The sequence below is a fragment of the Anarhichas minor genome, unplaced genomic scaffold (genome assembly GCF_050575085.1).
Source record: "Anarhichas minor isolate MPS153535 unplaced genomic scaffold, ASM5057508v1 ptg000028l, whole genome shotgun sequence".
In the NCBI taxonomy this organism is placed as follows: domain Eukaryota; kingdom Metazoa; phylum Chordata; class Actinopteri; order Perciformes; family Anarhichadidae; genus Anarhichas; species Anarhichas minor.
Genome location: NW_027466474.1, coordinates 4,916,169 through 4,941,195, shown reverse-complemented (window position 1 = coordinate 4,941,195; position 25,027 = coordinate 4,916,169). Strand labels below are relative to the sequence as shown.

The window sequence follows — 25,027 nt, the reverse complement described above, 5'->3', positions numbered from 1 at the left end:
AATAGCAGACTGATGAGAGCATCAGTCAGTTGCAGTCCTCAAATGGTGACATTGCGTCATGGATTTTTTTGGGTACCTGCGGAGGTTACTGATCGTCCCTTTTGTGTTGCACCCAAATTACAATGATACTACGAAGGTTTAATATTGAAGCACAACACAAGTATTTGACATGCTCCGGGTGGATACGTTTCGCTACAGACAGCTGATCACGGTTTGTACCTGGCGTGCAATGATTTCATCCGGTGTTTTCAGGAGACGATGAGCCAGAGGCTGTTTAACCATCCAGATGGGTCCCTCAATTAAAACAAAATGCACTTTTCCAGATGGCAGAGCGACTGACTGAAGTGTATTCTTCAGCCAGTCGCTCCGGATGAGAATACTTCCCCATGTAGCAGATTCTCAAATAACTGATGTCATTTCAAAGAGGCAACAATTCACATGAGGGCACCGGACCAAGTTATAATAATGTTAGTAAGACACAACAGATTTTATTTGCTTCTAAAGTAAAAGTCTTACACATTTATTTTCAACAAGGTGCAAGAGACGGGTTTAGCAGGTGGCAAGCTGTACAAGAATACAAAAAGGTTTCAAGGGCAGAGTGGTGACGTTAAGCAAAGTGAATTATTTTATTGCAAAGAAAATAGAAAATACAGAAAAGGAATCATTTAAAGTTTCCTTATTCTTAATTATGTTGTTAACTTTTATGTGGATCAGAAGTTCTTTCTGTGCTGTAAAAGATTTAGTGGATATTTCTTACCGACCTGACAGATGTATGCCTGTTCCCAATGATCCGCTAACTCAAGCCTACTGCTGACACTGCTTCTGCTCTATCGTCACTGAATGTAAGTAAAAGTACATAATAAACACAGATACATCTATGTACATAAAAAGATACATATAGATCGCTTGGAGGAGATGGAATATGTACAAGTATATTTAAAAAAAAGGTAAAATGCAAGTGGTTGTTTTCCTCTCCACTGAGCCGAGCATCTACCTCTGCTATGTGGACAGACTGTCGCCTGCTGTCAGCTGCCGGCAGATGTTGCTCTGAACAAACTGTTTAAGGCCGTCGTAGCCCTGACTGAACAAATACTCCTGGTACCAGCTCCACAGCTTGGAATGCTGAAACACACACACGGAGAGAAACGCACCCAATCACAATCAAGACATCAGAAGGTTCCCATGGTGAAAGCAATCGCTCTCGCTCTCTGAACCATGACTAATGCACATCAAACTGCATGTGACTATTAATAAATGCAAAAAAATAAAATGGAGAGCCCTCGTACCTTTAAGGAATTCAGGTCCATGTCTTTTCTCCCCGGCCAACACTGATAAAGAGAGAACATTAATATTCAGTGTCAGTCCATCCTGCTAAATCTCACAAGACCGCTGCTGGATGTTGCAGCTGGACCGAACCAAAAAAAGGCATGTGTATTATTAAACATGATGAAAACCACGTCTCATGCTGCACCCATTAATAATGAAATGTCCTTCTGTATTAATGCATCTTCTATGAAAGATACATTAATACCACATCTGTCTCCTTGACTTTCCTGTAAGTCCATTAACCAAACTGTACAGACGGGCTGATCCATCACGCGCCTGTTAAAGGTTGAAAATGAGCAACAAACAAGCTACTATGTAGGTTTACAATGTAGCACAGACTGCATACAGGAGTGGACAAAGTCAGTTTGGAAGTCTCGAGTTCGGCATTTTGGCCGTCGCCATTTTGTTTTGTTTTTGTCGTCGCTGAATAAGTCATTTTTAGGCAACCAAAAAGGTTACAATTACCTTTAATGAACTGAAAAAACACTGTAAAAGGGTTTAAGTTGTAAAACAAAAACACGGACAACTCCCAGCCTGGACAACGCCATGTAGCGACCTGTCAATCACAAGGTAGCCCCGCCCTAAAGCATACCCTGCTTTATCTTATATTTTACACTAAATAGACCATAATTTACTAAATGAACATCGTGCTGTATTGAAGAATACTTGAAACTAGCGTTTGAGATCATAAAATGTTTACAATGTTGACTGAGGTAATAATAAGTGAGAAGTAGAGTCATTTTCTCATAGACTTCTCTACAATTGGATTACTTTTGCAACCAGAGGAGACGCCCCCTGATGGCCATTAGAAAGAATGCAGGTTTATTGCACTTTCACATTAGCTTCACTTTTCAGACCCAGAGGGAACTGCCTGGTACGTAGAACTTTGTGGTGTGCAGCAGGAAGGACCCAACTCAGATTTCTTGGGAAGAAACACAAAAACATCCCCAGCGCTCCACACTCACCCTCTGGTGAAAGTCGACAGCGTAGCTCATGAAGGCCGGGTGGTGGATGAGGTCGAAGCTCGTCCCGTACTGTGGCACGTTGCTCTTGAGCAGCAGCTCCTCTCCCAGCTGTATACCCATGTCTGGTTGAAACATTTTGGAGTTCCACAGGCAGTTGACCATGATGACTGTGTAATGGTTGAACTCACGGAACGTCTGGCGTCTGATGTGAAAGGCCTGCTGAAAAACAGGATCAGAAGGGAGCGACAACATGAGAGGAAAGAAGAAGCAAAAGAAAGATAAACAACCTCTTAAGTCCTCATGTGAGAGGGTATTAAAGGTTAGCAGTTGTAGATGAATGCATGTGAATTCCTTCTTTAAAGAAATCTATAACAGCTACCACAGCGAATCAAAACAAACAGCAAAACACTTCAGAAGTGCGCACCTGCTAAATGCCTTAAATGTAAATGCAATCATAAGAAATGCATTAAAAATCCATGAGTTGAGAAAAAAGGTTAAATTGGCTCTTTTAATGAAATCCCCGCTCACAGAAAATCATTTGCTTCACATTGTGAGTCAAGTACTTGGTGCAATGGAACAAAATGTACCCTTTACAGTATTGCTGTAATACCTCTGTGAGTCGTTCCTGACTCTTGGCTGATGTCAAGTTCACCTTGTACCTGAACAAAAAAGAGAAAGAAGAAAGACCAGTGAACCCTGTGATCATGAATTACTGCAAAACAGCTGCTTTTCTATGGCCTGTCAAAAAGTATAACGCCATTACAGTCCAATTTTCTTTTGCCGTGACATTTGTACGCTCAGCTTTGGCAGAATTACTTCAGGGCCCCGGGGTGTAGTCAATTAGCCGACACTAAGGATTTGTGTTATTAAAGCTCGCCCTAGAGTTAAAAATGATGCTTGAAATCCAGAGAAAACGGAGCAGAGTGCTTAAGTGCATTGCCTTAGACTCTCATTACCATAAATCATGCATTAAAATATATGTACAATTCAACCATTTCATTCCCTTTCTGTTCCGTCATCAAATATTCATTGATATATGACATGCTACATTAAGGGGGCTACTGTATGCATCGTGGCATGCGCACGAGGTGAAGAGTCCCCACCTGTACATGATGTAGGCTAGTCTGTCCACGCTCACGGGGTCAGTGGCTAACAGGGCTGGATAAAACACTCCAGGTGGGGGCATCACCACGAGGGGGAGCCCGTACTTCAGAAACGTGTCACACACCTGGGGAGGGAGAGAAATATGTGGAATAAACACCCACAGATAGTTAATAATGAAAGGTGGATTATCAAACATGCAGAACATCTCACTGCTGAAGCTCTCATCAGGACTCTGCTTTGTTAGAAGCTGGTACACGCTGATCTTGAAGCTGTTCTTGGCATCTTTGTATTTATTGTAATACGTTTTAATCAATGCATCTCATTGCAACGCTTTTAAAAACTCTCTCTCTGAATTGAAAGCTAACCAAAGCTCCTTTCAGTGTTTCTGAAATGTTTATTTGGTAGGAATATAAGATTATTTTCTTTCTTGGATTCTTAAAAATGTCTAATCTACCTCTTCATATATTCCATGTCATATTCATTGCCGTGTATTTAATGAAACTTTCTTGTGATCCCCGATTGTTATTTCCATATTTTATCGAACTCATTTCAAGACTGTCAAGACATGTTTTCCACATCACACGTGTGTAAGTTACATGTCGGACCATGAATGGCTTCCAAATGTCCCAAATTCATGCCATCGTGTTCACATATCATATCAGCACCCCCTTGAACAGATGAATGTGAAAACAGGCTTCAAGTGTCAAACTCTGCACATACATTATTCTGCACAGTGAAGCTCAAACGTCCTAGTGAAGTAACTAGCAAAACCGATTTTTGAGTGTCGAGGATCTGTAAATAGCACCAGTACAGCCCAGCCTCAGGTGGCATCATGCCTAAAACAAGCCACAGAAGTAGATTCAGCCATTAGTATCGGCTCATTTACCGTATCATAGAAGTCCAGGATGAAGCTGAGGAGGAGCGAGTGGCAGCCTTCAAGCCTCAGGCCCAGAGAGGCCAGCCGACCCACAAAGTCAACCAGTTCCATCACTGAATCCTTGAACCCCGACAGAGTCATGTTTCTGGGACAGAGAGCAGAGAGTCAGACACACTTTAACCAGAATGATGTGGAGTGAAAGTTGTAACACCAAGCAGCCTATTTGCCCTTGGAGCATTACCCCAGCAGTGACCCGGGTCTCTGATAGGACAACAAGAAAGCTCCCAAATCAGCCACATGACACTTCGTTACAATACAAAGGACAAACTGAATGAAGACTGATGCTGAAATACACAACCAATGACTCCTGTATCTAATCTCTGAGCTGTACTCGGGCTAAATACCAGAGGTGAGTCTGAAAATAGCAGTTAATATAAAATAACACTTATTGGATGATTTGTTGTGGGATTAGACGTGGCAGGACTCAATATTGATGAAGCCCAGGTATTTAAACATAACTGACACTGACTCCACCCCTTAAATTTGGAAGCTGGAACATCATTTACCTGGAGATTAGGGCTGTTTTTGTCTGCAGAGTAATTTCAATTCAAGGATTTGATGGATAAATGGGCTCGAAACCAAACGGGAAAACATGTCAATACACACTTCTGCCTATGTTGCTCGGGTTAGTGGATGATAGATGGCTTGAATTCAAGCTAAGGCATGACTGTATAGACCAGTATATGGATTAGCTCATGATTTTATCGGAGTAACAAATGTCCAAAGATGTCAAAATTAGAAGATAACGCAAATTAATAGCCTCACATTTAGAACAAAAATGTGTAATTAAACTGGGACGCCTGCAACAGGGAGTGCTTATTTTTCATTACACTAGCCCACAGTAAATAACCGAGGCAACACCTGAACACTTTTACTACATCTGTGAGAACCAATAAGTTGGGAGTTGTTGGCATGAAAGCAAAAGCTCAACGAGCTATAACCCTCATGCTCTCAAGTAAATTCACAAAGTGTTTTTCGGTTTTATGCTTAGGGCATAAACAAGTAGCAGGAAGTAGATGCGAGACTCACATGGAGGTGTGGCTGTTGAGGCTGATGTCCAAGTCGTCCTCCAGGGCATACACTGAGTGCCAGGTCAGCCACTTCAACAGCATATTGTTTAGACACTCCATCAGTCCACACTGCAGACGCATGATGAAGAGGAAAAGCACCACGCATTAGGGAAGCGGACGGAAACATGGTATTAAATGGACATTGGGCGCCAGGGGTAAATTATTAAACACCTCAGTATTGATGAGCTTAGATGTTACTGGTTCTGCTCTTGGTACTGGATAAATACATTTTATTGAATTTATTTAGGCTACATAAAAGGTTATATTTGAATATTTTATCTCACCAACTCTGTTTTTAATTTGCACTAATAGTAAGACATTTGTCTATGATGCATTTTTGCTCTTCCCACACGGAGACAGAGACAGAGAGAGAGAGAGAGAGAGAGAGAAATTTCCCGAGAGGCGATGCTGACAATGCTCTTTGCCACATATGCATTTACATATCCATCATCACAACATTATAGTCTATCATTGTGATTTATTCAAAACAAGGCTGTAGCAGTCGCTACTCAAGATTGCTAATTTGTATACAGTACGTATGAGAAAATAAAGCATGCTCAGTAGAGATGGGTACTTTAACTATAATACCACTCTTACAGATACTGCTTATCAATCTGGCGTTTTATTGGACCTCTTATCAGTTCTATTTGTTATTCTTTTAAGAGAAAACAATTTCAGAACAGAATTGACATTGCAGTAGTTTAACCACTTAACGAATACGGGGCCCGTAATGAGTGCTTTATTACAAGAAAAACATCAAATTATAGCAGATGGTTTTGTAATTCAAGTACGTTAGCAGGAGAATATTTGAGTTGTGCCTCGGGGGGGTAAACTCACCTTGAAAAACAGTGAGGATGTGAAGAAGAGCTGCATGAGGGGCTCAAATAGAAGCCGTCTGATTTCTGAAGAGGGGGAGACAGATGGTTACAGTTTCACCAGCTATATAGTTAAATTAAATGTCTAAGATGTGACACAATAAGGCAGGCCTTTCTAACATGTTTGACAGAGATAGACATACAGACAGATCACTAAATGTGGTGACAGACACAGCTCATGGAAAACTCACGGGAACTTGGGACAACAGGGATGTTGCTCAGCAGGCCGAGGATCTGCGGGCGGAGGAGGGAACCGTCCCAAACATTGAGAAATTTGAAGAGAAAAGCCTCTGAACAGGAAAACCCCTCCTGGTGGAGAAAAGGGACAAATTAAAAACATTGACTGTGGTTTTGCAGTGCAGGGTCATGAATACAGGGGATAGTGAATGACGGGTGCGAGGTACAGCGGTAGCCATCGGGGCCTGAAATGTGGGGCTCACCTGGAGAAAGTGCTGTGTGGACAGCAACGTGTTCAAAAACTGCAGAGCTTCTTCTGAGTTCTGGGAGGCTCCTCCATCGCCACAGAACAAGAATTCTTAAAAATAGCAGAAACGGGTATTTAGTGCGTGATAAAGTCATGGGAATGAAAAGAAAACAGCAGAGGAATCCATATTCGCAGCATCTTCACACAGTGACTTCCTCTAGTCTCTTTTAAAACCCTCTCGGAAAAAAATCCTTTTGATAGTTTGGGTTCAACTTAAGGTTGGCTTAACTTTGGAGGAATCTTCCTGACAGAAGCTGTCACAGCAGTTTGGTAGTGCCACCCACCTCGCACCCCCTTACCTTCGTGGAGCGCGTAGCCTAGCCAGAAGTTGAGGCGTAGGAGGGCAGACTCATCCTGTACACAGTCCAGGTACTGCAGAGCCAGACTGGAGCCCAGCAGTGAGCCCATCTGAGCGGGCAGCTGGTGGAGGTAAAATGAAGAAATAGGACACACATGCAATTAAGTATAATTGGGAGGCTAAAATATTCAAACGACCATAAATCCCGAGAAGAGATGGAAAACAAAAATCATGTTTCCAAACCCTCAAATCAGTTTCAGATGAATCCGTTTACCTGCTACAGAAGAAGAATAAACTGATGCTCATGTCCTTGTTTTAATAGAGTGGGCCACCAATACGCTAACTGAGCTAATTCCTCAGTCATCCCTATAATACCAGCACTGGGACATTTCTGTCATTAAACTGGATAGTTGATACAGTCCCGTATTGTGTATTAACAGCTGCCTCCCAATATGGGGACTTGATCAATATAATAAATTACAATAAGGAGAAGACAAACTGTGAATGGAAACAGATCAGCCCTCCAATAATTATGTGGCAACTGTACCATAAAACTGAGTGCAGGCAATGAGGGAAATAATAAATGAGTCTTTGTCGATTCCTTCGCTGAATGGTTTTATGAGTGAGATGGACTGTAATCGTCTGTCTTGCCTAAGATATGGAAAAAGTAGAGCTATCTTGGCAATAAACACAGTCGATGCTGTCGCCGTCCAAAAGCCTCGCATCGGCTGTGCAGGCGGTGAAAGAGGACGATTTATGTAGCATCACACACAAAGGTCTGTGAGCCAATAAAATGACTTGTATTAGTTTATCAAGTCACTGAATCTGCGGGGCAAATAGATACTTGTGGAGAGACATCTTTAAATGACCATTTGTGCTGAAACTTTGTTCAATACATTGCTCAGATTCATCTTATCTCAGGCCTATTGTTTTAATTACTCATATAGGACAGATAAACCACCATCTCTATCTCTATAAAAAATAGATACACTACTATAATGTACGGACTAAATTATAACAGTGACACAGCACCACCCTGTGGCTGTGAGGATACATCACATTGAAATTTGACAGTGGTTACAAATCCTAGCGGCATGGAGACACTGGCACGCATTTCATTCTGCTGCTTACATGGTTAATGAACTACAGGGTCATGGCTTGATTTCTGTTCCCAGTCCAGGTGTGTCGGGACTAACAGGTGAACTGTGGAAGCTGAGGTACATGTGAGCAGTAAAGGGGCAGAGGCGGCACCCCAAAGATACAGAACTCAGAGATTCGTCCCGACAGAAGTTACCTCGATACGGTGCATATTTTCCAGGAGCTGAGCAAAGGAGTGGACTTGCACCAGGGGGACCACCTTTCTGCTGGAGGACGGCTCAGTCTGAGCCTGTTTACTGACGACAGAACTCAACACCGGCAATACCAGGTGGCAGTGTTTCTGAGAGAGAGAGCAAAGTAAAACAAGAACATGATTAACAGAGAGCCTCGGCTACCTTTTGTCGTTTTAATTTCCTGAAATAAATAAAAGGCTCAAATCAGGATAAATAGATTAATTAGAAAAAATATACTTTATAGATCTGGCGTTTTTGTCTGACCATGTCACTCCCGGCAATCAGACTTGCAGAGGCGGGGCTGATTAAAATGCTGGAATGGCATTGGCAAGCAGCAGCAGTAACTGTAGTGTAGCAGGAGTGAATGCAAGCAGTGTATCGGACAACTTAAATACACTTCCATACCCTTTTCCTGGGGTTTGTCTTAATTGTGGAGGCCAGACTGATGCTGGAGGCAACCTGGGCACCGTCCCTCTTCTGGACCGCAATCAGCGCTGACTTCCAGGGCATGTTGTGGTTTCTAAAGCCACTCTGTAAGAAAGCAGAAAACACAGAATCCCGCTGGTGATTTAGAGGTGATGGTCATTGCATATTATAAGAGCAGAATGAGCATCAACGGCACAGTCCATGTACAAACCTTAACTCGTGATGGGATGGAGAGCGTCACCAGTTCAGGGCAGAATACTTTGTAAAGTGACAGCAGGCTCAAGAGGAACGGCTGCCTCCCCTGAGGAAACAAGATCAACGTGCTCAACATGACAGCTTTGTGATTGATGTTTCCTAATAATGCTGAATACAACATAACCAATGATATGAAACGGGTAACTGTTCATGGGAATAATGCAGTGTACAATAAACCCATTCTGTGATTTCTCATTGAATAAGGCAACAATGCAGTAGCTTTGATAAATGGCTCTAGAGGGTGATCAGCAGGAGGTTTACCAGTCTAGACTGTAGCTCCAGTAGCTTCCTGACTCTGAAGACCCGCACTACGACAAGAAAAACAATGAAGCAGTCAACAATGCGTACAGAATATATAGAAATACTGAAAAGAAGAAATAATGGAGTAAAAAAGGACAAATAGAATTACAATCATGTTTGGTGTGAAATTGTTTGACTCACCACTTTCCTTTCTGGTCAAAAGGTAGAGCAGATGGCAGATGTAAGGACACTGAAATAATGTGACAAAAACATAATATCTTCACATCCCAGCAGTTCTTCAGTGGATCCCATATCTCATTACAGGAGAGCGCAACTCTCTTTTGTAAATCATGTAATATATGCCTAAACCAGATACGCATATTATCTGTCCAGTCAGGCAGAAATGAACCTTTATTTATCACACCAAGTCTGTGTCTCGAACAAGGCACAGCATTCACAAACAGAGAGGCGATTGTCATTTCAAATCTGTTGTAAAAATAGCTCTGGCAAGCAATATACGCACGTCATTTAAATGATGAATACGCATAGTGAACCCTTAATTTGTGGCTCAAAGACATTTGATTTGATGCCATCTTACAACAACAATGCAAAGATCATCAGCACACATACCAGATTTTCCTCTGTGACGAAGTTGAAGATGAAGCCATAGACAGCCCGAAGTTGGTCCTTTGCATCAATCATGTCAAATACGGTCAAAACCCACTTTATAAAAAGAATCTGAAAAGTGTACATGCAAATAAACAAACAGATGGATTAACTATCGAGCAATCTTAAAGATGACACATACAGAATCAAAAGCAGTAGTACGTCTATTCCAACATACTTTTGAAGAATTTGGACAAATCTAATTTTGCACTTACTTGTGTGCTGACGGGTATTTTTCCGACCCCCAGCCAAACCACCGCTCGAACAACAGCCTCCTGCGGCACCACCGTGGCAGGAATCAGACACTTCAGCACCCGGGCACATAGAGTAGTCCCTACACATAGAAATTCACAGAAACATGATCAGTTATAGAAGCAAATGTTAAGAATGACTGTAAAAAAAAATGTCGAAGTCAGTCATACACATTTTCTACTGCACGGGTGTTCCTGAACTTTTGGGAAGAATGAAAGACAATTTCTTGCCACGTGTTTAAATGACGTGCTCACAGGACACCATATCTACTACGTAAGCAATATTTGGCTCTGGCATTCTTGTCAATTAAACTGCACCAAACCCATTACATTTTGGACATCACAGTGGCTAAGTGCCACCTCTGTGTGGAGTTTGATCTATCTCTGTATGTGATCCTCTAGGTTCTCTTGGTTTCCACCCACAGTCAAAACAAAAGTCAGAAAGGCAGAATGCTTGGCTTTAAATTGACTGAGGTGTGAATAAGAGGGTGACAGACTCAGTCCAAGGTGTACACTTGCTTGCTGTGTGATGGGAAAGACTCCAGCCCCCTATGACCCTCGACAGGTTAAGCGCCAAAGACGATGGATGGTATTATACCCCGTTCACCGTTGCTGCTAAGTGACGGTCTTACCCATACGGAGGCTCATGGCAAACTCCAGCATAATAGAGACGGCATCGGGGGTAAGTCCTTTACTGTAGGCCACCTTCTCCACCAGCACCACGTTCCTCTCGACGTCATCGTTCCCGTGCACTGGAGTACCTGCTTCAACTACAGGAGGGAGGGATAACATCACATCATGTGTAAGTGTTTAAAATGTCACAATAATTACATAGTTAGACACAAACAAGAGGTAACGTCAACAAGTTCAGATGGGGTTTTTTTCTGCTAATGTTAATGTTGGGGGACATGACAGCTGATACTGTACTGGTACTGTACAAACTATTTGCAAGAACAAACTCCAGGAAATCTGTTTATTTCACATAGTTACTCGCTAGCACAGGAAAAAAACGCTATATTTTACAGTTTAGCTGAGTGTAAAAGCCAACATAAAATATTCAGGTGGCTCATCCTTGAGTTTTAGATAAACACACTGCAGTGTTGATGTCATCTAGAGACAAATCCTGGAACTGCTCTGTATACAGTAAATAGTCCCACTGAAGTATTTTTTGGTGACAGAACAGGAAATGTGATTTAGTTATTTAGACACGAGAAGAAGAAAATTAAAACCGTTTCTAAGCATTTTGGGGGGATTTTCAAGTGGATGGATATATAGGTGTAGTGGATTGGGTGACCAGCTTTTTACACATCTGTTATGGATACAATAAACAGTATTCAAACACAATGTGTGAGGTGGATTTAACAAAGGCGGTATAATCACCTTCACTTATGGAAATATAGTAATTGAAATGCTGCTGAATCATATGCAACCTGGCTATATACGGACGTGAGGGGGAAAATATGTTCCACCAAATTGTGTGACCCTAGACTGTGTCAACTCAGTCAAAACACACTGATGGGTTTTCAGGTGATGTGTTTAGTGATGTGCAGACAGATGTTTACACTACTGAGGACTGGTGTCTGTTATCACGGCTAAAATATCAAAACTTTATTTACAGTCTATAGAAACAACAGCCATCAAAATACGGTATGTGAGAGAGAGAGAGAGCACCCATGATAACTTAAACCTCATTTTGGATGTAAAGATATAACAAAAGTCGTCTTATTTTGGTTAGATCAGTCACTTAATTTAGTGTAATTGGGACAACGCATGCAATGGCAACAGATGACGTCACGAGGGCTGCTCCTCCGATATTCAGCTTTTTTAATAATGGCGTTAATGTCTTTGTTTGAAAATAACTTAAAGCTAAGGCTAGCTCTGTTTCGGTTTATCTCATAGTTGAGAGCTAATAGCGTAAGCGACGTTAAGTTAGCCACATTAGCTGTTACTAAAGCTACCGGTACACCCAAAAATGCAACAAGAAAGTAACGTAAACTTAGGTTAACGTTACATCCTGGGCAGCTACGTTCGTAAAGTAACCGTTGGTAACTAAAGTAACCGTATGCTATCGACCGTTTTGTATGAGCTACGTCCGTTACCGTCAGAGAAGTACTTCAGGGCCAGAACAAACGGGTCCTCCGCCTCGTTCTTCTTCCTCTCCTTTTCTGCGACTCTCAGACTTCTGTTGTTACTCCGGCTGGACGCAGACTGATAGCTTTGAGACGACTGGTCTAAATCTGACGGCCCCGACAGGCTAAGCGTTGCTGCCATTTATACATTGCTAAAAAATTGTAAATATTGTGCTCCACTCTGTCTTCGGCCATTCAAACAAAACTCAAATCCTCCGCGCGACCGTTTGGTCTGCGCTTGCGCAGTGTAGTCTTTCCGCTCGGTGGCTTCCCGGAAGTTGTAGTCCGTATGCCTATCAACCGCCAAAGAGTAGGACTACAATAGTCATGCAGCTGTCCATCTTTCTTTTCATAAATCTAAAGAGGCTACGTCGAATAACGTTAATATAACGTCAATAACGTCAGTATTTCACAAAAAAAAAATATAATAATAACTGGGTCACTCTGAAAATTATTTGGTTCAGAATTTTTAATGTAATTTTGCAATGCTGTGAACATCGCAAATTAAATTCTTCATTTTACTCTAGGGCTGAAACTAATGAGTATTTCCATTTTCGATTAGTCATCTTTTTATTTTCTATATAATTATAATAATAATCGCTTTGGTCTATACATTTTAAGGAAATAGTGTCCATCTCAAGTAGCCTATGTTACCTATTCAACTGTCTGACCAACAGTCCAAAAACCCAAAAATATTTATTTTACTATCATTGAAGACAAAGAAAAACACAAATTAACATTTGAGAACCTGAATCATTAAAACAGGGCATTAACAATTGGCTGACTGATTAGTCGATTAGATTAATCGACAAAAGATTTCTCAAAATCAGGCCAAATAAAACCAAAACTACAAAAACTATAAACACAGAAAATGACAGACATGAGAAAGTGGAGTAGGTGCCGTCTCTGTAGAAATGTACTCGTTTCTGTATTTATTTATATGTTTTCATGTTGGTCAAGCTCTTCTGCAAACACCAGTGTCTTTCCCCCAAACTATGAGCTGTGAACTGTAACTGACCCCGAGTCCGGTTTTCATGCTTAGGGGGAGGAGCAGGTCCACAATCCCTCCATTTTGTCTTGATTGACCCTTGTGTCTAAATGATGCTGTTTGTCCCCTCGTCCCCAGTGTGAGGTCGACCATGTAGGGTTAGACTCAGGGATGGGTTTTGCACTAAACAAAGCACATTTTTAGCCCATTCCCTAAAAAAGTCAAAAAATCATCAAAAGGTATATTCACAAAATAAAATAGTTGATTCAGGGCATTTCCTCTATGATGCCTCTTCCTCAAAGCTACATAAATTTCAGACTAAATGAAAATGTGATTTACTTGTCAGCAGCGTAAATCAAGAGTTTAAGCTCTTGGCTTGTTACGCAAGAATTGAGTTCACAAAACGCATCAACCTGTAATACACAGAAACAAAATAAGCAAATCCTTTACAGATCATAGTGAGAAACACTGCATATCTTGGCCGATAAAACTTTGTCTGTAGTTCATGTGCTGAGAGGGACTGCCTGAAATTATATGACAAGATGAAAACACAAAACCCATTGCTGCAAGAGAGCGAATGAAAAAAAGTCAGTTTCACCTCCAATTCTTTATTTTAAGTATATCGTTTACAGAAATATTGTGAACCTTAAAACTAACTGACAGGATTTCTAATTGAGAAATCATCCCCTAAGCAGAACTGTAATAGGAATATGTTTTAATATCTTCAGAGAGAAGTAAAACCAAACTGATCAGCAGAATCTTTAAGAGACAGTGAATACGTTTAAGACTTCAACTGTGAATTACAAAAAGGTAAAATTCAATTTTTAACAGGCCAAAAGGACATTTTTTTGATTTGGTCGTTCTGCTGTACAAGCTTGCAGCAGACACCTGAGGCAGCAGCTGCTGTACATCCCAGCTAAACAACTCCACTGTGACAACTGAACTGAAAGGAGAAAGAGGAATGCAGCTTATTTACTTTGGGAGAAAGGATTTCATGCGCACTGCTACAAAAATGTAGGTCTACTGAGATGAAAAAGGAACGAGGATTCATATTTTTTTCTTTCTATTAACCTTCTGGTAACACTGCACCAAAATAAGATGTGGATATGTAATACTAGCTGATGTATTATTAGTACAAAATTGTTTTAAAAGTGTTCATTTTCCATACCCTTGACCGAATGGAGCATGCTTGAACTATTGAAATTCCTAAATCTTACAGTATAAAAACAAATTAGAAAAAACAAGCTAGAAAGATTCTTTCATGAAAAACAGCATCCTCAAATCAACTCGTAGCATAAATGAAATTCGTACTTAATTACAAACAAAACACATTTAGCACAGTGTAGGACTAGAATAAATAGGGAACATGGATTCACTATTTAGACAATGAGTCAAGCTCATGGGAGTTTCCACAGGTATGATTGTCCACGGTTATGGATCGGGAGTTCTCATTTCACAGTAAGAGTGCAGAAGAGGAGGTGAGCGTAATCAGTCAGCTAGCTGGATGGGACAGGAGATGGGTGTGTGGGGGGGGGGTATTATTACTGGATGTGACTGATTCCTTCAAAATTTGATTTACAATCCATAGGGGCGCACAAGGTTCCCTTCGCTGTGGCTTGGACCAAAGTAGAAGAGGATCTTAGGACTGCTTGACCTTGTTCTTTTCCTGGTCATTAACGTGCTGTTCCTCTCTGCTGTCCTCTCGCTCCGGCCGGTCGTCACTCTGGCGGGCAATAAGCAGGCGGCAGGTGAGCAGAATACCAAAGACTAGAGCGTGGGCGTACCGTTTCAGGGGGTCTCCTACAAGCTGGTGGAAGAACAGGACAGCCAGCATGACCAGCAGCAGCAAGAAGTTGGCCACATCCTTGGGCCGGCCCGGCACCAGGGTGAGCACCACACCGCAGCCCACCTCCAGAGAGCCGATGATCTTGCGAAGCAGGACTGAGCTGATACCAATCTTTTTCAGGCCTGGCAACGCCTTGGCATAGCTCTTGTATGCCCTTTTCTGAAAGGATAAAATACAAAGATATTATAAATATTTTTCACATTTAACTAACCTCATATGAACTCTCATGGGTGTCTTTTTTAGGCCATTTAAGGGCCTTAATGTTAGGTCAGCATTCAGTCACACAAGTCAAGAGTTCAACATTCAAATGCTTTCATTTCACCACTGTGGTTCCATAATTACTCTTCCACCTATTGCACCCTGGTTAACAAAAACATATTAACGTATACAATTATTATAGTAAAATATAATATGAGCACATTCGTTTTGATGTTGCGTGAAGCTATATCATCTTCCACATTTCAGCATCAGCACCGGCAGGTGCATCTCACAGAATTTGCTGGAACACGCCGCCATTGCTGTTTAGCTGTTGTTCTTCAAATCAAACGAGAAGCTTAGCAGCGACAACCTATTTTAATACGATACAAAGAGCACGCTACAACTTCTAAACGGGTTTGTTATCCGGCACGTTTGCAACATTCAGCTACATTATAGCATGTGTGAACACGATGCGTTCATATCAATCCCTGTTCCAGCGTTAACGATGGACACATTAGGGAGTATTTTATGTATCCTTACGGATTCATTGATGTTCCCCGTGTTCATACCGACATATTTTTATGCCTTATCGTAAAACACACAGGCTTAGCCCATGTGCTAACTGTGTTAGTACATGCAATAACGTTACAGCAGGGTTTAACATGACGGAGCTATATAGGGATCTCCTCTGGAAAATGAACAAATGCGTCACAGAGGCAGAAAATAAGAGGAATATCGAAAGCGTTAATTTGTCCTATATTTTACTATTTAGGTCAGCATCACATTACTCGAGCCTGAGAGCCTTTCGCGTCTGCAGCCTGCACCACAGAACAATGGCCTTTAGATGCGAACAGTTCAGATGTACTCACCATTTCACTGTATGCATCTTTGCTTAGTCTCGGAGTGAGCTTAATGGTTCCCATAAACACGAAGAACAGACCCAAAGCAAAAGAAAGGGCCACGATAGTAATTGTCCTTGGTGAGGCCATCTTTTCGCCACCGTGCGTGTGCAGCAGGCGCTTCCCACCGAAGTGAATGAAAGTCGGACGGTTTACCAGTGAAGATGCACCACGGGGGGGGGGGGGGGGATGGGCTTCTGGGTGAACTACAAAGATGGCGACGCGCGGGTCCCCCCTCACAGCCTCATCCAAGTAACCTGACAGGAGTCCGGAGACCCCAATGGGCACTCTGCCTGAGGGCCTGGGTAAAGTTTTCAGATTATTTCATATAAAATAATATATATATATAATATAAATAATAAATAATATAAATAATTGTATGTATTCATTTATTTTACAAAAGGCTTCATAGTTCATAAAACTTCATAAAATATACATATTATTTTAAATCTATAACAGTTTGTTGCTCTTGTGTTGTTCTTTCACACAACTAAGGCTAAAGAAGTTTCAAAATAAATACATTTGTGGAACAAAAAATGAAAATGGTAAATTATTCCTTCATAAATGACGGTACATTCAGTATTCTTAGCAGCTGTTGCTGAGGAGATAAGGTCCAGCTATTTTTAATGTAAAAAGAGAGTTCAGCCTGGTCCCTTTCACCAACGTCCCTTAGCTTAGGAAGTCATCCATCCATTCATTATACGTTTTGTACTTTTTATAGTCTAACAAAACTTGAACAAAGAAGCTTTTTCTCCACCAAACATGTAAAACATCATGTAGGTATATCCTTTTTTTATAGAAATAGGTAGAAATATCTTACATGATGAAAAATAAGGTCAAAAATTCACCATAAGTAGTGGAGACACTTTAAGCTTCAACAGAACTATTTGCCGCAGTGCATTTGAAAGAAAAACTTATCATGGTCACTCAACAAACCACAGAAGTTATGTTTGTGTTTAGTCAGATTAACTATTTTTGTCATTGCTTTTTGCATTTTGTCAAGGACAGTACAGTCAACATTGATAGAAGCTGCTGCACTAATCCTCAAATCTGCTGTACCATCTGGTAAATACAGAGTTTCTCCAGATATAGAAAGTTAATTGTGGATTGTATAAATGATGGTCAAGATGACTGGAAGGCTGCCATGGAGGAACGTCTTGTGATCAGTACATTTTAGGAGCTGAGATCTGAGTAATTATGAAATTACAAAAACAGGGGGGGAAACAATACAACTTAGGGTATTCAAACAATATTGTTGTTTGCTCGTTGTCTGTGTTATATTTTAAAATCTAAATAACTTGTAGCATACATACTTAATTTGCTGTTAGAAAAATACCTGTAAACACAATAGATAGATATGACATGAAAGTAGTGACAACATGTTTATTGTTATTATCAACAACGTCCATTACTCTACCAGTGCTGTGGTCATTTGTGGAAAGTGTTCAAAACATGTTTAAAAAAATGTATTCAGTTCAAAAATTATTAATTAACAACTGCATAGAATTATTAAAAAAAACAACTAATTTAACATTTTGGCCAGGTACACAATTTCATCTTTTACTTCTGAAAATGTATACATTGTTATTTATATATTTATCTACAATGTTTTTATTTAAATTGTATATTATTAACACATCATTATGCAGACCTGCCCTTCACTACACATTGGAGTTTCACTCCGAAGGTTCAGGGATCAGGTCTGATGTCTAGTGTAAAAACTAGGTGATGAAGACGTAACAGGATCTGTGTGTCTTTGAAGTATTGCAGTGCGGCCCGTGTCCCACTGCCGCTACCACATCCTCACACGCAGGTCTCAGGATTCGCTCTCACTGTCTCTGATCCTGACGTTCCTTCAGAGCCAGCATTGCTTTTCGGTAAAGATCTGTCAGGGAACAGGGTCATATTTTTTAAAATCAAAGCTCTGTTTTCATTTAATTTCCAAAATGTCATTGCATTTAAATGGAGGGGCAAGAAGTGGACGAGACTCACCAAAGGTTGCAGACAGGTCCACAGGTTGAGCGTAAGCTTCAGACATCTCCTCTGTGTTGATCTTGTTCTTCCTTTTTACTTTCACTATTTTTTTCTTCCTCTTCTTTTCCCCTTTAGCTGGACATAAAATGAAATACATGTTAGACTTGCATTCTTAAACTGCTTAAAACCACAACATATAGGCCATTAATAACATATTTGAACCTTTGAGCGGCTTCTTGTCATTGTCCGGTGATTCTGGCACGTCCAGAGCTTCTTCTTTCACTTTTGTTTTGCATTTGGCTTTGCCTTTTTTCGGGGGGATCAGGGCACTGCTGGCTTTCTCTCTGTGACCAGAGTTTTCACGCTCTCCTCCGTTACCTTCACCCTCCTCTTCCTCCTCCTGCTCATTTGCTTCTCCTTCATCTTTTTCGCCTACCTTTTCCTTAACTGACTTCTTCTTCTTCTTCTTTGTGTTCAGCTTCTTTTTGAGAGTGGTTTCCTGTAAATTGCAGACTTTTGAGTTTAATTCACCATCTATTAATTGTAACATTAATTATACATCACATTATCAAGGACGTCACAATCATGACAACCAAAATACAAAGGTAACAGTGGACATTATATTGAGTTTTGTTTCAAAATTCTTCCCTTATTTGGCAAAACATTAGAAACACCTCTCCAAACTACATCCTCAATATTAAACATTATAATAAATTATTGTCATTGTAAAAGCAGAATTCATGACTGAGCTGTTGATTGCATTATTTTACAGGTGTACGTTATCCAGAAGCCACTGAGTAGTTTTAAAAAGGGGATTAAGATATTTTCCTGACCTTTTGCAGCATGTTTCGAATGGGTTGCAGCTTCCCTTCACCCTTTGTCTTTTTCTCCTTTTCTTTTGGCCGATGAACCTGGCGAAGATCTGACTTGCTGGATTTCATTCTGAGTGGAGAAAACATTGAACATATAAGGTCAAATTAGTACTCTTTAGGTTTTTGTTGATCTGTACAATATGTGCATGTGTAAAAGAAAGACTGTTAAGGCCTCTCCTACCGTTCCCCCTTGGTTTTTCTGCGAACTTTCTCAGTTTTCCAGGTCTTTTCCCCCTCTCTTGGTTCCAGAGGCCTCTTGCTGTCCTGGACTACACGAGTGCACAGCTCGCGGTAATCCAGACAAACAGCACGCAGCAACCAGCGAAGGCCTCGTTGACTCTTTCTGTCTGACCAGCGTCGCAGGTCCATCAAGGCGGAACAAGGCTCCTGAGAGAGAAAATAGAAAGGTTTGTCTGTCATCTATATGTCTGCTTCAATTCCTACATGAGATGTGTGTTTGTTGTGTTTGCATTCTTGAAATTTAAACACTTACAATATGGCACAGAGAGCGGCTCTGGTTGACCAGCTTCTCCAGTACCAGAATCTCAATCAACTCACTTCCCAGCAAAGCGTTCATTTTGTCTTGTTTGTTGGCCAACCTAAAAAGTTAAAGTTTCAGCACAGGCCTAAGTCACTCACACTTTAGCTTCACAGTTATCCAGTCATTACTTATTTCAGTGTTTCCCTCATCAGCCACCAGAGGGCACTGTTTACATTGTACATGATGTTAGTTAGGTCTCACTTGGAATGTATGTATGAAGTTGAGTATAATTACACTAATATGGGTTTTCCCGCCACTCTCTGTTGCTTCAGCAGGTCGGCGAGAACCTCCTTGACCTCCTTTATCCTCTGCCTGTCACTGGAGTCCACCACAAAGATGATCCCATGGGCCTCTCCATAGAGCTCCCACCAGGCTCCTCTCGACTCTGCTGACCCCCCCACATCCAGCAAGGTGACCTGGTAGTTCTCCACTCTCAGCTCACTTCGGACGCAGCCGTGGGTGGGTCCAGCTTCAGCACCATGGGGGACTGAAAAGAACAGGAAGTAAAATACAGGTTGTGTTTGTTGTGTTTCCGCTTTAAGCACTTTTAGAGATACATTGGTCTTGAAGTAACTGAATTACCTCTTAACATCCCTCTGATGGAGGATGTTTTTCCTGCTTTGTCAAGACCAACCACCAGAATGGTCACTTTCCTGTAAAGAAGCATGCACAGTATAGAATTTCACTTAAAGGAGCACCATATAGCTTTCGTTGACAGCTGTAAATTAAAGCAGTAACCGGAAATCACGTCAGGTGGCATCGAATTTGTTCAGTTTTTTTCTGTACTGAATGCTTGCTCACTTTTGTTTGTATTTTAAGTGTGTTTTTGTTTTTGTTCTTACTTTTTGAAAGATTGAAGTTTTGCCAAATGTGGCACATGCAGTTTTTCTGAGACTAATTGTACATTTCATTAATTTTTAAAGAAATATGTTATTAGCTACCTGATCGGCTCCTGTATTTTGGAGACCCAGGTGCAGCAGTTGGTCATCAGGTTGAACATGTTTACTTGAGGTGAGCAAGGTGAGCACAGCGGCCACCATCTTCTCTGGAACTGGTACCTGCAAACAGATGGTCAACCTAAGTACGACTCACACACGCACTAAAATAGGGCCGGTCTGTGGAGTCACTGGGGGGTCACGGCCAGGTCCAACACAAAGATGCTTTGTGTCTGCTGTAGGAGACTTTTACAGTTGGTCAGACATCTGGCTAATGTCTCTTTTTACCTCTCTCTAATTAGCTTTATTAGCATTCTTAGCTCACCTTCATTTCAAAGCTTATTTTTTTCTAGGTTCTTGGTTTAAATTAATCAATGCTGATGGGAGCTTTAGGGAACTATGAGGGGTTCTCTCAAGTGTTGTTACACACACGCAGCAGGTGTGTCTGAGGAAGTGGGGCCATGTGCTAAAAAAAACACAGTCCTTACTCCAGTGCATCTGTTGAGGCTCCGTAATCTGATAAAGCCAGTCTAGAACAGCCTGCTTTTACAGTATTGTTGACGAGCTGACCCATTTGTTTTGGCTGTAAAAGACACCGAGTACACTCAGTGAGGTTGTTCATGTTTGAGAAGAGTGTTTTTTTATACGTATCTCAAATCATTTAGAGCAAGTTTCGTATAAAAGTGTCAATATAAATTCAACATCCGTCTGCAGTACCGAACGTGCAATTTGTGGACTGTGTGAATGTAAAAGTGTTTGCTCTGTGGAGATAAAAAAAAAAAAAATGAAATGTATATTCAAAAATGTGTGTGCATAATAGAAAACATAATTTCTAGTTTATTTTGCCAAATACTAAAGTAATTCTGGTTACTGAGATGTTTCTGGTTCCCATTGAATGGTTGGTTTTGGTCCATACTTTGTAAATTAAAGATAAACCAGGACAGAAGACCTACAGTAGATTACTTTGTGTTAGTCGCTGATAGAAATACTATCATATGAACATGACTCATATATTCATACATTGTTGTTCATATATCTAATAACTTCTAAAAACACTGTACATAACAGTGCACCGGTTTAAATTCACACAATGACTGAACAGTTCACACGGGTGGTAAAATGCAGTGAATCATTGGATTAAAACAAAGTATTACAAACTCAGTGAAATCACTGACTAACTACATCACATGCAAGAGGTGCAAAATGTGCAAGAGATTAATAAAACAGAAGGAATTTAAAGAATACTTACAGAAGTGAGTCTATGTCCATGCATTTGTTTGGGTGCTCGCCTCTATTAACATGTTGTTTACTCCTGCTACCAAACTAATCAGGCTCACAGTAAGCCTTTAGTCACCCCATGTGGGAGGTATAACCTGAGGAAACGTTGTATTGGTATTCCAACCAATCCCAGAGTACTCTGAACCAATCGCTAATCCCATTGGATGGCGTGGTTATTCTAGTTAGACCAAACGAAGGTGCATGTATCCCTCCTGGAGAGCAATTGTGTCTTGTGATGTGATCTGTGACGTGCTGTGACCTCCTAGAAAGGGTAGCATGCGTAGCGTTTGGACAGATTTAGCACAACTTTAGTCACTGTGGGAGATAATGACATCATAACTGGGGTGACAGCCAGGTGTTGTCACACTACAATGTACATCAAAGTTTACAGGTATATTTGAAACTAAAGCTATTTTTCCTTGTGAGGTGGCGGGTTGATATGCTTACAAATGTTTATACGGTTTGTAACTAACTAACAAGCTACTGTCTTTATTTTAATATGTATTAGTGGGTATGTACTGCACTATTATGTGCATATTTATTATGTCGTGGATTTGCCATTTTATTCTATTTTTATTTACATTTTTTGTTGTTTTCATGTTGATCAGTGAGAAATGTTCCTGTCAAATAAACTTTCAGTGTGGATAATAAAGAGGGAAATAAACAAGATTATAGTTCAGGTGAAAATGCATTTGAGGAATGTTAAGTTTATTTATAATAGACACATTTCATACACAAATAAATTAAAATGTAACTTAAATAAATACAATTTTACACAGGATCAACACGTTACATAATGGTTAATGCAATTAGGGAGCCAGTCCAACACATTTTTGTAATGCAGCATGAGCCACTAGATGGCCTCAGAATGACAGGATCTATTTTCACTGCCTGAGACTGCTGTGCACATTAGTCTCCGTAAATAATAATGGCTCTGTTTTCAAGTCCTTGACATGCAAAGATAAACGGCTGAGGCTACAATTCAGTCTACTCAAAGCTGAACATACATATTTTTGATTTGCAGCCTCTATGCAATCCAATCCACAGCACTGATTTTTTCATTTCTCAATGTTTATATAGGAAAATCAAAAGGACAATGGAGAGCGGACTATGAAACAGAGCTTCTGCAGACACAATTAAATTATAGATGTTTGTGAGCAATGGTTTGTGTGCAGGCTTTATCTTATTATGTCGTTAAACCAACATCCAATCAGGCTCTGCCCTCCTCTGCTGAGTAGACTCATCCCAGAATCTGACCACAGCCCTGCGTCAGCTGACACACACACACACACACACACACACACACACACAGAAAAAACAGCAGCAGCTGAGGACCGCACCTCATGTTATCCACATTGCAAACATGTTTCAAAGCCCCCCAGACTGCTGTTATTGCAATCTGGGTTACAGCTGGACTACTCCACAGCTTCTGCTAAAATACATTAACATAGAAGGAATTCATTAATATTTTGGTAAATTTGTTTATTTGCTTTATGCCTTGAAAGTACATAAGATGAGAAGAAAAAAATGATGTAATTTTCTGTATGGTAAATATAAAGTTACAGCTAGGACACGGTTAGCTTAGCTTAGCTTAGCATGAAGATTGGAAACTGAGGCAAACAGCTAGCTTGGCTTAAAAAAATCAGCACCACAAGTTTAGTAATCAACACTTTATATCTGGTTTGTTTAATCCGTACAAAAAACAGTGTAAGAAAGTCACATTATGGTTTTACAAGGAGCCCCTGTAAAATGGAGGATTGTTACTTTTACACTTCTAACCTGACATGTGGTGAGCTTTAGAGGTGCTGGTAGATGGGTTTTGTTACCTTTGGACAGAGCTAGGCTAGCTGTTCGCCCCGGTTCCCAGTCTTTGTGCTAAGCTAAGCTAAAATATGCTAATCTAACTAGCTCCTGGCTGTAGCTTCACATTTAAAATATGTCTCCAGAGTGGTATCTTCTCATCTAACTCGCAGCAAGAAAGCAAAGACATATTTCCCAAAATGTAGAACTATCACTTTAAAGATAGTTCAAGACAAAGATTAGTGTACAGAATTTAAAACACAGACAAACAGTGTAATTATTTCTATGTGCGTAGCCTATCCCCGTCCTGATTGGCTGGTAACACTATGCAGATGGCCGGTGCTCAGTAATGAGGTTTCCATCTTCCACGGCCCCCTTATCTCCACAGAGCACACAGCCTCTGCAGTCTGAAGTCACTGACCCACACCACTGCTTCACCAAACACATGCATAAGTAATGACAAGCCTTCATAGGTTGTGTCGACCACTGACTTAGATGAGATCTGATTAGACAGAGAGAGGTTGGCATGTTTGGGTTGAGCTGTGTTGAAACTGTTCCACAGTTAAGTGAAATATGAACTGAAAAACTCCATTTGTAGCTATAGGGAAAGTTACATCTCCCAAACTGGAATGTTAAAGTTCCTTTTCAGTCAAAATAAAATGGTTTATCTAAAGTGAAAGGTCATGTTGACATCAACCTAAGCAACAGAGAATAGTTTTGCAATGGAAATATGGGTACTTCACTTCAGATTGTGTCCTTCTCACACGCCTCCCAAACAAGGATCCTTGTTTGCATAAGTAGTTGCGCAAACATCAAACCAGTTCTGTTCTGGGTCACACAAAGTTATCGTTGTCTAATGAGCATTTAGCCTTAACAAATAGTAAAATAATGAGAAATGCCTGTGTGTAAAGTGAATGAGAAGATGGAGTGAAATTGTAATAGTTGATTCAGTGTGTGTATGTGTGTGTGTGTGTGTGTGTGTGTGTGTGTGTGTGTGTGTGTGTGTGTGTACTGAACCTGCTTGTGTGGCAGCTTCACTCGCAGGCCTGCAAGGCCCCATAACAAGGCCAAGTCTTCTCTGGCGGTGGAAACTAAAAATGGAAGCGAAGAGAAACTGATCTCCCTTTGCTCGCCCTACGCAGTGCTTCCACTTGGAATAGACACATACTGGATGTAATAAAACTACAGTGCATCGCTCACTGTATCAGTAGCAGTTAGTTTGGCAAAAGTAGTCCAGAGAGAATGAAATGTAAAAATAAATTGTAACATTCCTCTCAATTCACAATTAATCCTCATTTTCCTTTACGAATTATGTTAGTTATTTAAAAATGGACTGAAA

At 40.7% G+C, this 25,027-nt stretch overlaps 3 protein-coding genes across 3 annotated transcripts; all 3 read right to left on the bottom strand.

Moving 5' to 3' along the window:
- Positions 1-481: 481 nt before the first annotated feature.
- On the bottom strand, positions 482-13,811 carry cenpi (centromere protein I). Its single transcript, XM_076103524.1, has 20 exons — positions 12,328-13,811; positions 10,861-10,998; positions 10,193-10,311; positions 9,942-10,049; positions 9,513-9,561; positions 9,333-9,379; positions 9,028-9,117; positions 8,796-8,921; positions 8,354-8,497; positions 7,061-7,181; positions 6,718-6,812; positions 6,469-6,586; positions 6,240-6,304; positions 5,362-5,471; positions 4,282-4,417; positions 3,395-3,519; positions 2,902-2,950; positions 2,292-2,510; positions 1,287-1,328; positions 482-1,122 (listed from the first exon to the last, which is right to left on the bottom strand). The coding sequence occupies exons 1-20, from the start codon at positions 12,497-12,499 to the stop codon at positions 1,000-1,002; spliced, it is 2,196 nt and encodes a 731-aa protein (XP_075959639.1). The 5' UTR covers positions 12,500-13,811; the 3' UTR covers positions 482-999.
- A 122-nt stretch (positions 13,812-13,933) lies between these two features.
- On the bottom strand, positions 13,934-16,429 carry tmem35 (transmembrane protein 35). The gene is made up of 2 exons (XM_076103525.1): positions 16,259-16,429; positions 13,934-15,350 (listed from the first exon to the last, which is right to left on the bottom strand). The coding sequence occupies exons 1-2, from the start codon at positions 16,376-16,378 to the stop codon at positions 14,985-14,987; spliced, it is 486 nt and encodes a 161-aa protein (XP_075959640.1). The 5' UTR covers positions 16,379-16,429; the 3' UTR covers positions 13,934-14,984.
- A 1,228-nt stretch (positions 16,430-17,657) lies between these two features.
- arl13a (ADP-ribosylation factor-like 13A) lies at positions 17,658-20,718 on the bottom strand. The gene is made up of 9 exons (XM_076103054.1): positions 20,617-20,718; positions 20,258-20,328; positions 19,910-20,162; positions 19,628-19,733; positions 19,316-19,521; positions 19,096-19,204; positions 18,485-18,761; positions 18,281-18,397; positions 17,658-18,173 (listed from the first exon to the last, which is right to left on the bottom strand). Exons 1-9 carry the CDS (start codon positions 20,673-20,675, stop codon positions 18,118-18,120), a joined length of 1,254 nt encoding a protein of 417 aa, XP_075959169.1. The 5' UTR covers positions 20,676-20,718; the 3' UTR covers positions 17,658-18,117.
- Between the last annotated feature and the right edge of the window lie 4,309 nt (positions 20,719-25,027).

What these genes read in the sequence shown, in the direction of transcription:
- tmem35 (XM_076103525.1), bottom strand. Translation starts at nt 16,378, where the DNA reads ATGGCCTCACCAAGGACAATTACTATCGTGGCCCTTTCTTTTGCTTTG. An exon ending in AAGATGCATACAGTGAAATG is followed by an intron (nt 15,351 to 16,258) that starts GTGAGTACATCT and finishes TTATCCTTTCAG; the next exon opens with AAAAGGGCATACAAGAGCTA.
- arl13a (XM_076103054.1), bottom strand. Translation starts at nt 20,675, where the DNA reads ATGTTCAACCTGATGACCAACTGCTGCACCTGGGTCTCCAAAATACAG. An exon ending in CATCAGAGGGATGTTAAGAG is followed by an intron (nt 20,163 to 20,257) that starts GTAATTCAGTTA and finishes TGTTCTTTTCAG; the next exon opens with TCCCCCATGGTGCTGAAGCT. An exon ending in GCGGGAAAACCCATATTAGT is followed by an intron (nt 19,734 to 19,909) that starts GTAATTATACTC and finishes TTAACTTTTTAG; the next exon opens with GTTGGCCAACAAACAAGACA.
- cenpi (XM_076103524.1), bottom strand. Translation starts at nt 12,499, where the DNA reads ATGGCAGCAACGCTTAGCCTGTCGGGGCCGTCAGATTTAGACCAGTCG. An exon ending in AAAATATGCACCGTATCGAG is followed by an intron (nt 7,182 to 8,353) that starts GTAACTTCTGTC and finishes TACCTCCACCAG; the next exon opens with CTGCCCGCTCAGATGGGCTC. An exon ending in TCCTGGACTTCTATGATACG is followed by an intron (nt 3,520 to 4,281) that starts GTAAATGAGCCG and finishes CTCCCTCCCCAG; the next exon opens with GTGTGTGACACGTTTCTGAA.